The 13,681-nt window shown below is 40.5% G+C and overlaps 1 protein-coding gene across 1 annotated transcript in view; it reads left to right on the top strand.

Annotated features, from left to right (window-relative positions):
• Positions 1–6,326, top strand: part of LOC135920555 (prolyl 3-hydroxylase 2-like) — a 32,003-nt gene extending 25,677 nt beyond the window's left edge. The window contains exons 10-12 of the mRNA XM_065454868.2: positions 962–1,079; positions 4,004–4,076; positions 5,553–6,326. Coding sequence (XP_065310940.2) covers positions 962–1,079; positions 4,004–4,076; positions 5,553–5,873 — 512 coding nt within the window. The 3' untranslated portion in view covers positions 5,874–6,326. The remainder of the gene's footprint in view (positions 1–961; positions 1,080–4,003; positions 4,077–5,552) is intronic.
• Positions 6,327–13,681: the final 7,355 nt, after the last annotated feature.

The raw sequence follows: 13,681 nt of genomic DNA, 5'->3' as shown, positions 1-13,681 counted from the left end.
GTCAGCAATATCCACAATGGATGTTCTCTTCTTATATTAATCTTTCCCTCCCTTCCCCCAGTCGACTGTTACCTATGTATTTTTCGTAACCCCCCCCTCCACAGCAGAAGGCTATGAATGCACTGTCGCAGTTCTTACCAATAACAAACCTGCACAAATGACTCTAGCACTGACAAGTGTTAACTGTTATCCTGTGCTGTGAACAGCAGTGATTGTGTCCATGCGCTTTCTCTCTCTATTCCCTTCTTATCTTCCTACCAGTCCCCTCCCTTACTGTAAAGAGCAGGGTAGCAAACCAGAGTTTTCGTCTGGCTAACCCCTCTGCCCTTTCCTTTCTTTCATCTCCCTTTCTACCTCTCTTGGGTTGTTAAACTCCATGGCATAAGTTAGATTTTTTTTAGTAAGAATATGTTATGCAGCTCCTTGAATGTGGGGTGAGTTAACTAGACAATCCACTTCACATGTGCTTCACAGATGAGCAAAGCTTACCGTTGCAAACAGTGGGACACTGATGTGCCATAATGCTTCACTTCCTAAGTCTTCTCTCAGGTGCATCAAAATATAGGTAGAAAAGAATTTTAAAAAAAGACAACTCTGGAATTTTGCGTGCCAAAACCGCATTAAGAGGCACACTGTAGTGGGAGACTTGGGATCAATTTTGACCCCCCGAAATCCTTTAATGTGCACCGAACGCACGGCACACAGGCATTTTCGCATTTCGTCCCCACCTATATGCGGCTGCTGCGGCCGGTCTTAGCAACACAATGCTAAAGCCACCACGACAAGTAGGTGAAATAGACCACTTATATCACGAATATAGGTGGGCTCTTCCACCTATATTTTTTTACTGGAGGGACACCGGATGACATACTGAATTGGAAAAAAACAAACAAAAACAAATAATGGACTTTCTGGAGCTGAGCTTTGATTCTTCTGTGTCACCCACGTTTCGTGTCTGCAGGTGCTTCCAGGAGACCCGAAAGTGATATGAGCCACTCGATTCATGCGGACAACTGTATCCTCCAGGAAAGTGGGAAGTGCATTAAACAGCTGCCAGCTTACATCTGGAGAGACTTCAGGTACAGCATTGTGATGCACGCTGAAATCCTTTGAATGGAAGCAGTGGGCACTTTAGTCATATCCTCGGCAAAAGAACGCACAGAGCCGAACACATTGGCACACCCACAATAGTGACTTGAAGTTGCGGTGTTTAGCTGCTAAGCAGGAGGTTTCACGGTTTCATTCTTTTGATGATTCCATTCCATATGGTGGTTTCATTCTTACTGAGGCTCATGCACTTGGATTGCTCATTCACTTGGATTCACGTGCACAATAAATCACCCTAGGTGGTCAAAATTAATCCAGAGGTTACCACTATGTTTACCTAGGTTTTACATTAATATATGAAAATTGATTGATCAATCATTGATTCTCTCAATGCATGTAACCATACAAAGTCATATAATACATAGTTATTTGTGTTCTGTGAAACAAAATTTTTTTTAACGAAAAAAAAAACCTTGTTCGACCAGTCCATTTTTATCTTATCCTTTACCCATGTATAAGCTATATTAGTAATTTGGTGAGAGGAGCAGAGCTACGTTTCTTCGAAGAAAGCAATAGACCTAGCTTAGTCACAACAAGCTGTAGACGTAGTGTTAGACTATTTCATACCTGCCAGTATTATCTGACTGATCCGATAAGAGCTCTTATGTCGGTTTGTAATGTATCCAGAGTCTGTTCACATTTTGTGCCATCTGTCTCTTTACTCACTAAAATGAGGGGAGTGGGTGTGTTAGTGTAAATTTAAGATGAAACTCTGATAGTTGTCACACTTCTTTCCCGTGTAATATTGCACGGTTCCTTGAAATAATGTTTCGTTCTTGTTTTAATAATGAATGTGTGTATAACGAATAATTGGCATAAACTGATTACAGAAGCCTGACTGTATCAGTATTCGGAATATACGAAATGCCTCGTAGTTTATTAAAGGCAAAGCTTTCTTTGATAACTCCTGCAGCTTTTGCTAGCAATAGCTGCTGATGCCTTTCGAAATATCCCGCATACAAGAAATAGAAGGAAAAATTACGTTTTAGTAGATGGTGGAGTCGAATCTCGGTCTCCCAGCACAGCAGCTCGATGCTTCTAACCACTAGACCACAATCGCATGCACACTTTTCTCGTGGCGAAACAGTCTAGCTCTTTGAGATATGCATGCTCTCGCGCAAGAGCTCTCCGACGTCTGAAGGTTTAGAACGCAGTGGTCGGTGGCGGCGCTGTGTTGTGTTCCTCCGTGGCCTTAGCAACGCAGAAGTCACCGGTCAAGGGGTGCATTCAACACTGAAGTCCTCTGCACGCGTCTTACTGAAATGCACGACTTCGCCTTGCTGGCTCTCTATAACTTCTCTTGCATTAATTCCCACAGTGTGCGAAATCTGCATGATTTTCCGAGTTATTTCGACTACCATAGTGTGTTTGTTATAAAGGGTTGTAAGTGTTGTCATGTGGACAGTAATAGTGGCTGTTGGGCATTTATTTCACTGCACTGCTGAGTCTATTGCCGGCTACTGTAAGCATGTTTCAATCGCAGAATTTCCTACAATATATACTTGAGGAAACTGGCACTGCAATCGTTCAGCTACCCTAGGAGTGATGGGAAGTACATGGACTTGTCTGATCTTCATGCTTGTGGATTCAGACGTTCTTGTGGCTCTGTTTATCATGCTTTATATGCTTTGTCGCCATAAATTTCAGAGCAAACTGTACGTTCTGAAGTGCAGAAGACGCTGCAGACATGCAAAAAACGGTACTAATTAAAACGGTTGAGCTAGTCGAGGTGGCCAAATCGAAATGCGCCAAGCTTCTCAAGGCACAGACTTGCCCAGGGTAACTTAATAAGGGCGTTTTATGTCAGTTGTCGACGCATGCGTTTGTGGCATAATGGTTTGAATATTGAATATCAGGCTTCTGTGCTGCAGAGGCCCTGTGTTCGAATCCTGCCGTCGCACAATTTTAATAATGCTTGCTGTATTATTTAGTACGCAGCACTTAGTTGAAAATGACAAGTTCACAAAGTCACGAAGCCGTTTGAAGCCGGAAGGACGAAGTTTAGGCAAATCCATGTACTTCGCATAATTGCCATGCTGGATCAACCACTCCCATTGCAGCTCCCGTAGACACCAGCGCCAGAGTTCCCTCCAGTAATTATTGTATGAGACTCTACGGTTTCAACAACGGCGGGAGATCAATACACCATTGTCATTTGGTGTCGGAACTAACACGGTACTAGCGCCAAAGGCATGGAGCCAGAATGAAATCAGCACCACGCCGAATCCCTCCGAGTCCCCGATGGACCCAGTACTGTGAAGCGTTGGTTAAAAGCTGACACTTGACACTTTTAGTGAATTGGTCAGAATGAGCTGCTAAAACTGATCATCAGCAGCTCCCACATGATTGGACACACCTCATGAGTTGTTCAGCTGGTTCATGAACATGCATGGAGTCTGCGCACTATTTGTTGTTTACTCATTGTTTTTTGAATGACGAATAAACTGAAACTGTAGGTTGGATCACAGTTGTTTGCATTTTACCTGCGAAGTATAATATGTGCAGATTTGTCTGGTAGCGCCCAAGGTAAAAGAAAAATAAACACAGGATTTGCCTTGCAGCATTTCTTAATTTTACTAATTGGTTTGGAACATTTAAAAATTATTGTTTCAGAAGAAATCATTCAGTACTAAGTGTTCTGAAAAGGCACCACTACAGAAACTGCTCGCGGACTTCAGATCACGTCACCCAAAGATTGCACATTACTTAAGCATCAATCCATGCTTCACTCTAACAGCATTAATATGGTCAGCTTTTGTGCAGACATATAAATTATGAACGCTTTCAATCTTGAGTTGTCTATGCTGTCGCCTCTATGCTTACTGTCTCAGAATTCCTAAAGCACAATTCTCATGCTGTAATATCATGACAACTTCTTTTTTATCTTGTATTTCAGCTCGGTCTTGTACCTGAATGATGACTTTGTGGGTGGGGAGTTTGTGTTTGCCAGCCAAAAAACCAGCATAGAGGTAAGCATTCTTCGTGGCTACCACGTACTACTAGAGCCTCTGTAGCTGTGTTGCTCTGTAGGAAAATTCAACAAACTTAGCCGAACTGCTGTTTCATTCGCATTCAAATGCACATCATGTTGTTGCTGTGTCATTGTTTTATCTGTTTTCAGTCTCTGACTAATAGTGCTCACACTTAAATATGAGATATCAGACATAATTCCTGGTTCCATATTTTCGCAGTGGTGTCAATACTGTTCCACGCTTGCACCATTTTCTTGCTTTCAAAAGCTTTGCTGTCCGCACAAGTGCTAGGAACTTGTCATTCTTCGATGTGTTGGTCTTGAACTGCCCTGCATGTATCGTCCTCTTACAGTTATCAGAGCAGTGCTAGCTGACACTTCCAAGGTCAGGTAAGCTGTCTGTGTAGATAAGTATCCAGATAAGTGGAGAAGTAGAATTTTGTGTTCTTCCTCTTTTATTTCCTTTCCTTTTATTATGAATACGACAATAATTGCAAATCTAACCCTGCTAAAGTTGACTGAGAACTTATATATATATATATATATATATATATATATATGTATATATATATATATATATATATATATATATTATTTTATTTACTTATAAAATACTGTGGACAAGAAGTCCACGCAGGGTGAACAGAATGCACAAAATTATTTACACAGAAGAACAGGATGAAACAAGTGTATAACACGTTTTTCACACAAATTCTTTGGTCATAAGTTAGACGATTAAGAAAGATTTAAACAACTTGGTTATAATACAACTATAATTATATTCACAAGATAACAACATTATTTACACAAATGGTATGCAGGTCACGGGCACTGGGGATATGCTTCAGGCTATTGTTTGTGGGAAAAGAAAGAGTACCAAAAAAGCGTCGGTCCTTGCGAAAATAGATGCTAGAGAATGAGGGTAGTGGTGTCAAGTGGGTCCGCATATCAAAGGGGATACATATTTTGTGGTGTGTAAGGCTAGCCTATGATTACTTAAGTTTGAAAGAAACTCTAGTTGACTTTTCTTTCTTCGAATTTGTAATAGTTCAATGCCGTTTGCAGTTAATAATGCAGTGGGGGAGACAGTAGCCTTTAAATTTACTGCAAATAAATCGTACGGCTTTTCTTTGAATTCTAGCTAGGTTCTTTATGTTAATTTTTGTGTGAGGGTCCCAAACCATAGAAGCGTACTCAGGTTTCGGCCTAATTAAGGAAAAGTAAGAGAGTAGTTTAACATTTGGTGGGGCAGTCTTGAGTTTGTGGCGTAGAAGGCACTGTTTCCGGAAAGCGGCAGTGCAGATAATGTTTATGTACAAGTTCCACGACCTAAAGTTCCAGTTTCCATCTCAAGAGCATTCTTTATATGCGTTTCTTGGTTGTAATGCCTGTTGGCTTCTTTTCGTAATGATGTTACTTGCGTGAGCTCTTTGGTTCCTCTGGTTCATCTCACTATGCCGCCATGTGTGTGCAGGCCTCTGTGAAACCAAAGTGCGGGCGGGCCGTGGCCTTCTCAGCGGGTGCGGAGAATCTTCATGGCGTGCTTCCGGTGGAAGATGGGCGGCGTTGCGCGCTCGCCACGTGGTACACCTTTGACCCCAAGTACCGTGAAAGGGAGAGAGAGTTTGCGTACAACATCATCAGCCAACGCCGCTCGTCTGGGCGCCGTGAGATGCCAAAACTGTCTAGAGAGGAGGGGGAGCGTCCAATGTTAGCTCCGCCACCTGGCCGTTCTGTCCAAGACACTGTGTTGCAGAACCGTGGTATTAAGAACCATCATATGGACGAACTATGATGTAAAATTGGGCAGAATCTTGCTCATTTGCTTCCAGATGCATTATAGGCTGAAAGAAGGCACTTATGTGGGCTGCAGTTGACATCCTGAAGTGCAGGCAAAATGTTTGAATGTGACTTGCCTGCTTATGCAATAAGGACACCCCTTTCACGCGAGCTCTAAAGCACTTCTCGATGTACTATGCACGTTGCACGTACAATCGAACCTCAATATAATATTCAGGGTGGAGCTTTATTCATTATGGTCGACATTGGTTACTAACGAATGAACAAAAATTGACGCCAACAAGTCTGGATTTCAATTCGTGCAACAGGATTGCACAAACCAAGCACAGTCTAGCCAAGCTCCTGCCTGATGAGGGCTCTGTGTGTTTTTCATCAATAGTGCCAGTTATCAAAGCATGTAAATTTTGTGTATAAAGACCTAATATGGTCAGAAGCGTACTTACAGCAACTTGTTGCACAAGTTCTGGCTTCTTGTTGCTGATTCATGCAGCGTTCTTGAGCCTCGTCCAAACCAAAAATTTGCTTCACCGTAACCGATACCGCATTGGATGCCACATTTTTAGCATCAGAATGCTCATCGAAATGAAATATGGCTAACCATAATTTAGATTTACTTCATTGTATCTGATAATTCATAATATTCATGTTCATTGTATCAAGGCTTAACTTATTGAGTTCATTTGCAAGATTGAAGGTGTCTCATGAAAAATGGAAAAACACCCACCCACTTGACTTTAGCAGAATGGCAGAACCAGAGCCATTTCATTACTCTTGTGAAAATCAGACTGCATCTGAATGGGGGGGGGGGGGGGGACGCACAGTTGCCCTCATGGGCTTCAAATACTGCCTTTCCGGGCGGTTGATCCGCCATCTGAGCTATCCAAGAGCCTAGTAGATGTATGCTACGAAGAATTTGTCTCATTCTCTTGTTTGCCTTTTCTTTATATTGCTTTTCATTTGCTTTTGGTTTTAGCATACTTCAATACAGCGTAGTGCAGTGATAAATTTTAAGTTAGCTTTAATGAAAGATTTCTTTCAAATCACTCTGAATTTCTTGGATATTTATATGTGGCAGATATCTCCAGACAACATTAAGGCAATAGTAGTTGAGAACTGTAACCATAATCTTTTGATTCTGCTATTGTGCAAATTTGCTTGCTGCCCTACGTAAAGCACTGCATAGCAGTTATTTTTGGTGAATAAAAGGAGTCACATATGCAGGGTAATCCATGAGTGTTAGAAAAAGTAAGCATTTATAATAGCTCATAATGTAGGTACCATAGCAAGATGGTGGTTTTCACAGAAATGTGCAAAACAGGATTTCTTAAATAAATTTATAGCCCGAGTAGTTATAATTTTTGCTGACAGGCAGCAGTTGTGCCAATTAAGGCACAACAACTCAACAAATGAAACTACTGCAGCAACAAACTATTTTGGTATTAAAAAAAATACAATGTTCTCTGTGCAATTCTGTGAAACTCGCATGTTGCTATGGTCTGTCTATTTAAATTATAATTTTTTTACATTTCTGTCACTTTTGGATCACCCTGCATATATCTGGTCTCGTGCAGGTGGGTAAACATGGTGCTGCCTAGCATATGTTTGTGATAACAGCTTGCTGTTTTCGAGGTGATGGTAGCCTTTTCCTCAAAATCAGATGGTCTGTCGTGGCATGTATATTGCTGTAGCTGACATTTTATGTACATTTTTGTAGTCAGTCTTATCATGCATGGTAAGTTGACATGCAAAAATGACAGCAAGCTTTTTCTTGGTATGTTTGCCCTTGTGGTTGCTGCAGACAAGCATTTAGTATGTCGTCAAAGATAGATATTTTGCATTTTAAAGTACTCATTGTAATTTCGTGTTCACTTCAGCTTTCCTGTGCAGCCCGTGTGCAGTACAGATAAAGCTGGGATGATAATGACTGTCATATGCTATATATATATATATATATATATATATATATATATATATATATATATATATATATATATATATATATATATATATATATATATATATATATATATATATATGTGTATATATATATATATATATATATATATATATATATATATATATATATATATATATATATATATATATATATATATATATATATATATATATATATATATATATATAGCATGTAGGGACCATGACATGCAGTTTCACCAAACTTCACTTCTTTGGGAGTTGCATTTGGTTTTGCTTTTCTAGAATAGAAATTTACATTTCTGTCATTTTTGGATCGCCCTGCATATAGCTGGTCTCGTGCAGGTGTGTATAGCTGTTAAGATCATTTTGTGCCAACAGAAAGTTAATGTTCCTGTTAAAATAGGCCAGCCAGGTGTGATCACTTTGTACAACATTTTGATACAGCTAAATGCACGAGTACAAGATTTGACTCTGTCTTTGCTTATTAGCGAACTACAGTAGCAAAAAGATGGTGAAGGCCTGTTTGCTATAGTGAAATTATTGTCTAAATCATATTGTAAGCTCAGGTTCTTGACCTGATATAACTATTTACGCACAAAATTTCTGCAACAATATTATTTGCTTTCAGTTTCAAAGTAACATGGAAGCGTGGGCATAGAGAACAGAACAACATGAAATGTACCAGTGTTAGACTTCTATTGGGTTCACATGTGGCATTGAAGAACAGCTTCTGAATCATAATGCCATATTTTGTCACCCGTAACATGCCCTCGCATATTACCCGCGATATCAGCTACAATGCCCAAAGAAAGGAAAAGGAAAACAAGCCAACAGAATCCAGGCATATAACCAGTGAAAATTGCATGCCATGTTCACATATACAGAAAACAGCTTCGCACAGTTATTGGTGCAAAGCAAAGATCCAGGACTAATCTTGTTTTTTTATTACAATCATATCACCAATTGCAATTTAGTACGAATATTAAGGGCTTGTATGTTTCTCTCTTATTAGTACTAAATGTTTGCCATCTGTGCCAAATCAGTTGCTTCTTTTCAGGAATAGTGCAAAAATATTCTTGGTTCAATATAATAACTACTGTTTCCACTGAACCAGTGATACACCATACTTTTACCTACTCTGATGACTCTGGTGTTCTGCATCCGAGTAAGAGGTTGTGAGTTCAAGTCCCTGCCATGGCAGCTGTATTTAGGTGGGGGCTGAATGCAAGTACATCTGCCTACTTAGATTTAAGTGCACGTAAAAGAACCTCACGTGGTTGAAATGAATCTGGAGCTTCCCATCACACTGACCCTCACATGGTCACCATTTAAGGCCAACTGGAATGAAATTTCACATTAGCTAAACTGGTTACAAAGGAGTACTGTATACCACTGAAGTAATCTAGGCAAAGCCATGAGGCTGGCTATTGCATAGCTTTCTTATTAGAAGCCTCTAAACAGCAACTAAGCAGAGGGTGCGTGCACCTTGTGGTTTGCGGCTACGGCGTAAGTCCCTGCACCTCGCTTCTGATATTTTTCAGCGCATCATGTTTTCACGGGCACCTGCGTGAGCTGCCTTTATTTCTGAGGGAATGGTGTAAAGCCACGCCATCTAAGTGATATGTCACTACTGGCGAACAATAATGGAGGTGCCTTTTATTTCCTTCAGTTTTGGTATAAAAATGGCTACTCTTTGCAAGATTTTCGTGAGGTTTCCACTCATACTACAAATTTAAAATTTCGTGCAGTGGTTTCTCCATGTATACACTAACTTAAACTAGGCTTTTTAAGCTATCCGAAATTTCGTTGCAGTTGCCCTTTAAACCCCGTAGTTTGATCATTTCATTTCACACCATGTACTTTGGCACAAAAACTTTAACTGGAAGCGTTGACCTAAAGAAAGGAAAATTAAATTTCTTGCAAAACTACGTTGGCAGGCCAGAATTAAAACATGTATTCTTTGCCCTATATGCATGAACCGTGCTTGTTTCTAGGCCTTATGCTTAAAGTCAACTTCCTTGATGATCCTGCATCACTGGTGGATTAAAAGGGGACTGGTGGGGTTTCTGCCCACAATAAATTAAAGATCTTGGCAGCTTGTGTGCAGGTTTGTAGTGCCTATCATACATCTATATTAAACAATTTCTTGTACAGGTTTGTGTACATAAGCAGACCATTTTTTTATACAGGCTCTAACACAAATATTTACAACAGATTGCAGAGTCTCTCAGGGCTTGTTTCAGTTAAAAAGTGGCATCTTGTGTACCGTTTTTTTGCCTATGGTTGTATCGGAGTTTGGTATACTAAAGCATGTTGTGTCTTGAGCACAATGAGGGCGGAAAGATATCATGTGGACAGGACAATTTTTTGGATATAGAGGTAACAAGAAAAGCACCTTTTCTTATATTTTCTAACATCTAGTCGGGATTCAAGGAGTCAGTGATCCTGTTTATCTGAGGCCGTGAACTCGGGGTGTGACAAAAAAAAGACTGTTTATTCAAAACTTATAAAACCTGAGAAGTTTTATAGTAGCTGGAGATGGAGAGACTGTGTGATTATGTTGCTAGTCCTGAGGTTGACTTGGTCGTATGATTGTCAATGCCTTTTTTTTTTTTGCAGCAAAAAGCTTTCATCCAAAAGCCTTATTGTAACGTTCACAGATTGCATTTACAGGAATTTGACCTGACCTTGAGTATAGTGCCAAGGTCAGCCTTCTAGCAGCTGCGAAATAGGAGAAAAAGAATGTGCATTATTACTGTGCACAGTTGCCCCTTCTACTTTTGTGGTGCATTTATGGTGTGTAGGAAAGCCAACTTGCACATATATCTTTGGAGGTTTTTGTGGTTGGCTTCTTTGCATTACCAAGGTGACGGGTGGTAAAGCATAGTACCAAAGATAATTTTTCTTAATGTTGATTTTTTTTATTACAGCAAAGTAAGCTTTCCTAATAAGCTGGGGAAAATTAGAGGAAAAGGAGAGTGCCAGATTTGTGTGTGTGTGTTTTTTTTTCGCTTCATACAATTGCCCGCTCGATTCTGCTGCGGAGCACTTATGTGTCTTCAATTTCTAAAAAACTTTTCTATTGTGAATTACTGCTATAAAACGAAGCCCCAGTGTTCATTAATCTACTGCACTACTCAAAGACAACGTAATAGGTTTTGTAGTGATTAGACAAAAAAGTGCTTACTTTGTGGTGACTCGAATTGACCAGAACTGTGTGTGTATGTGTCTGTGTTTATACCTTTCACTTTGTGTTGATAATGTTACAATGCTTGTTTTGTACAATGTTGCTTATTTGTATATTTCATGACACCTATTTTATCTGAAGTGTGCGCACCTAGGCACATTGAATATGTGTTATGAGCATATTTATTCTTGATGAACGCTGCCATGCTTCAAATAAACAGTGCACAAATTTGAGTCAGAAATCAGTGTTTCAGATTGCATAATGCTGATGTAGCTTAGCGTAACAGTTCGATGTGTTTATTCTCTGTTGATGTATTACTCATTGTAATACAATGTATTATACTCATTGAATTTTTCACGCTATTTGATTGTGTTCAATAGTGTTCATGGAGTGTCATACACTGTGCAGGAAGAGTCACTCTAGTTTGATCCTAAAAGTTTCACATTATTCAATTTTTTTTAACCAGGAGATCACTTGGTACATTACATGCAAACATACAGCTGTAAAGCCTGCAGATAATATCAACTGCTTTTGAAATCTGTGTAGGAATAACACAGTAAAAATGTGTGACACACTAGTCGTGGAGGGCAAGTTTGAAGCATTTGCTATTACAGCAGTTAGCATATATTTTGCACATTTAACAAGTGCTTCTCATCTCTCCTCTCTCACCCTGTTGCCTATATCTCACTGAATACGCTAGCGCAGCATCTAACTGCTTTGGTCTGTTTGTACTCCTAATTATCTTGATTGATGCACTTGAAATGGGAACAAAAAATCTTGTGAGTTGATCCTGACTGGAAGCTGGAATGCTCGCAAGGGAACATTTCAGCCTCGCGAGTTCATTTATGCTGTAAGAGTGCTGACAACATTCTGCATAGCGTTGGCCTTATTAAAATTTTGAAGGCACTCTAGCCTACTTTCATATAATTAAAACTATTTCTGCTTGTCTTGCTCTGTTTGAATTTATGAGTCAGCTGTACCATATGCATACGTTTTTATAATCCATGTGCAAGCTGTTAAACAAAATATATCCAGGTGTGTCCACATTTGTAATATTTGATGTTTTGCACTGTGTTTCCTAGCTGTACTGACACATTTGCCAGTTCATTAAAAAAACCGAGCAGTGTGTGGAAATACATATGGTACTGAGTGCAACTCTATGCCCAAGAAGAGAGAGTGAGAAAAAAGCTGGAAGGGGGTTAATGGGACTCCGCGTTGTATATATATCTTGCCATCGAAGAGTTTCCTGCTAAAAAATGGCCAGGCTTAGCTTGGTTAAGCCAAGAATGCGTTGCATATTGCTCGAGTTGGGGCCCAGCTTTTCCTCCGGCTGTCGTGACGTCACGTCACGTGGTTGCGCTAAAGGTCAATGGTGGCTGCCCGGCCGCGCCCAAGGGCTGAACTGAGTGAATGCATTATGCAACGCATAAAAATAGAAGCAACTTAATAACAAACATAGCAAACTTAAAAGAGAATAGACCCGTATATGAGACGCGCAGCAATGAACAATGGCTCATACCCTCAATGGTGGCTGCGCGGCCGCGCCCAAGGGCTGAACTGAGTGATTGCAATATGCTACGCATAAAATCACTGTAGAAGCAGTTCTGGCACTGCAGTCGATGCTGCTGCGCTTTGTATTCGACCCGCCGCGGTTGCTTATAGTGGCTATGGTGTTGGGCTGCGAAGCACGAGGTCGCGGGTACGAATCCCGGCCACGGCTGCCGCATTTACCCTTCTACTTAGATTTAGGTGCACGTCAAATAACCCCAAGGTGGTTCAAATTTCCGGAGTCCCCCCCACTACGGCGCGCCTCGTGATCAGATTGTAGTTTTGGCTCGTAAAACTGTATCCTGTCCCACTTAAATTACAATAAGTGGAACGCATTGCAAAAAAAAAAAGAAAGAAATTGGAAAACGCTTAAGCTTCGCCTTTAAGAGTGGAACGCGATAGCGTTTAGAGATCCCCGAGTACTTTTCACGTTTCCCGGCAACTGCAGCTTATGTAACCGTAACGTTTACCGGGAAACGCTGGCGACGAATGCTATGCACGAAGACGAGCTTTTATAACCAAACCTTTTATAACGCAATCGCGTTATAAAGGGTTTGTGTTTGAGTTTTTGCGTAACAGAATTATGTTTTCTCGTATATTCAAATTACAGTCCGACGCTATTATATCTGTAGGTTTTGCGTAAGTCGTACTTTGCGATTCTTCTGAGGCATTTTACTATCAATCATTTCATGTAGTGCATTGCTCAATCGTTGAAGGCTACGCCATATTGGTCTATCGGATTAGGTGATGCCACAGCTTTGCTGACCAACCACCTTCACGGCGTGGACTGAAGCCGTCTGTGTGTATGTGTGTGTGTGCGTGCGTGCGCGCGCGTGAAGTGCTTGCATCACAGTGCGGCAATAAAATTTGAGTGATTTTGAACGATTGTGACGAACGGAAAGGCACGACGGTCACACATCGCGCGATCGACGCGTATGCAGTCACTGGTTTTTATACTGCAGCGTAAAGACTATAGCCCAAAGCAAAATTAGTCTCTACTTCATCTAAAAAATGCATACCACCATTAACGACTGAGCTACAACCACGAATCACACAGACTTTGTGCGCCATGCGCGCACATGTAAACGTAAACAGTATGAAAAATGCCTTTAGGCTCCTCTTCAACACTT

This window comes from Dermacentor albipictus, chromosome 9 (genome assembly GCF_038994185.2).
Source record: "Dermacentor albipictus isolate Rhodes 1998 colony chromosome 9, USDA_Dalb.pri_finalv2, whole genome shotgun sequence".
NCBI classification, from domain to species: domain Eukaryota; kingdom Metazoa; phylum Arthropoda; class Arachnida; order Ixodida; family Ixodidae; genus Dermacentor; species Dermacentor albipictus.
This window is presented reverse-complemented; position numbering and strand designations above follow the sequence as displayed.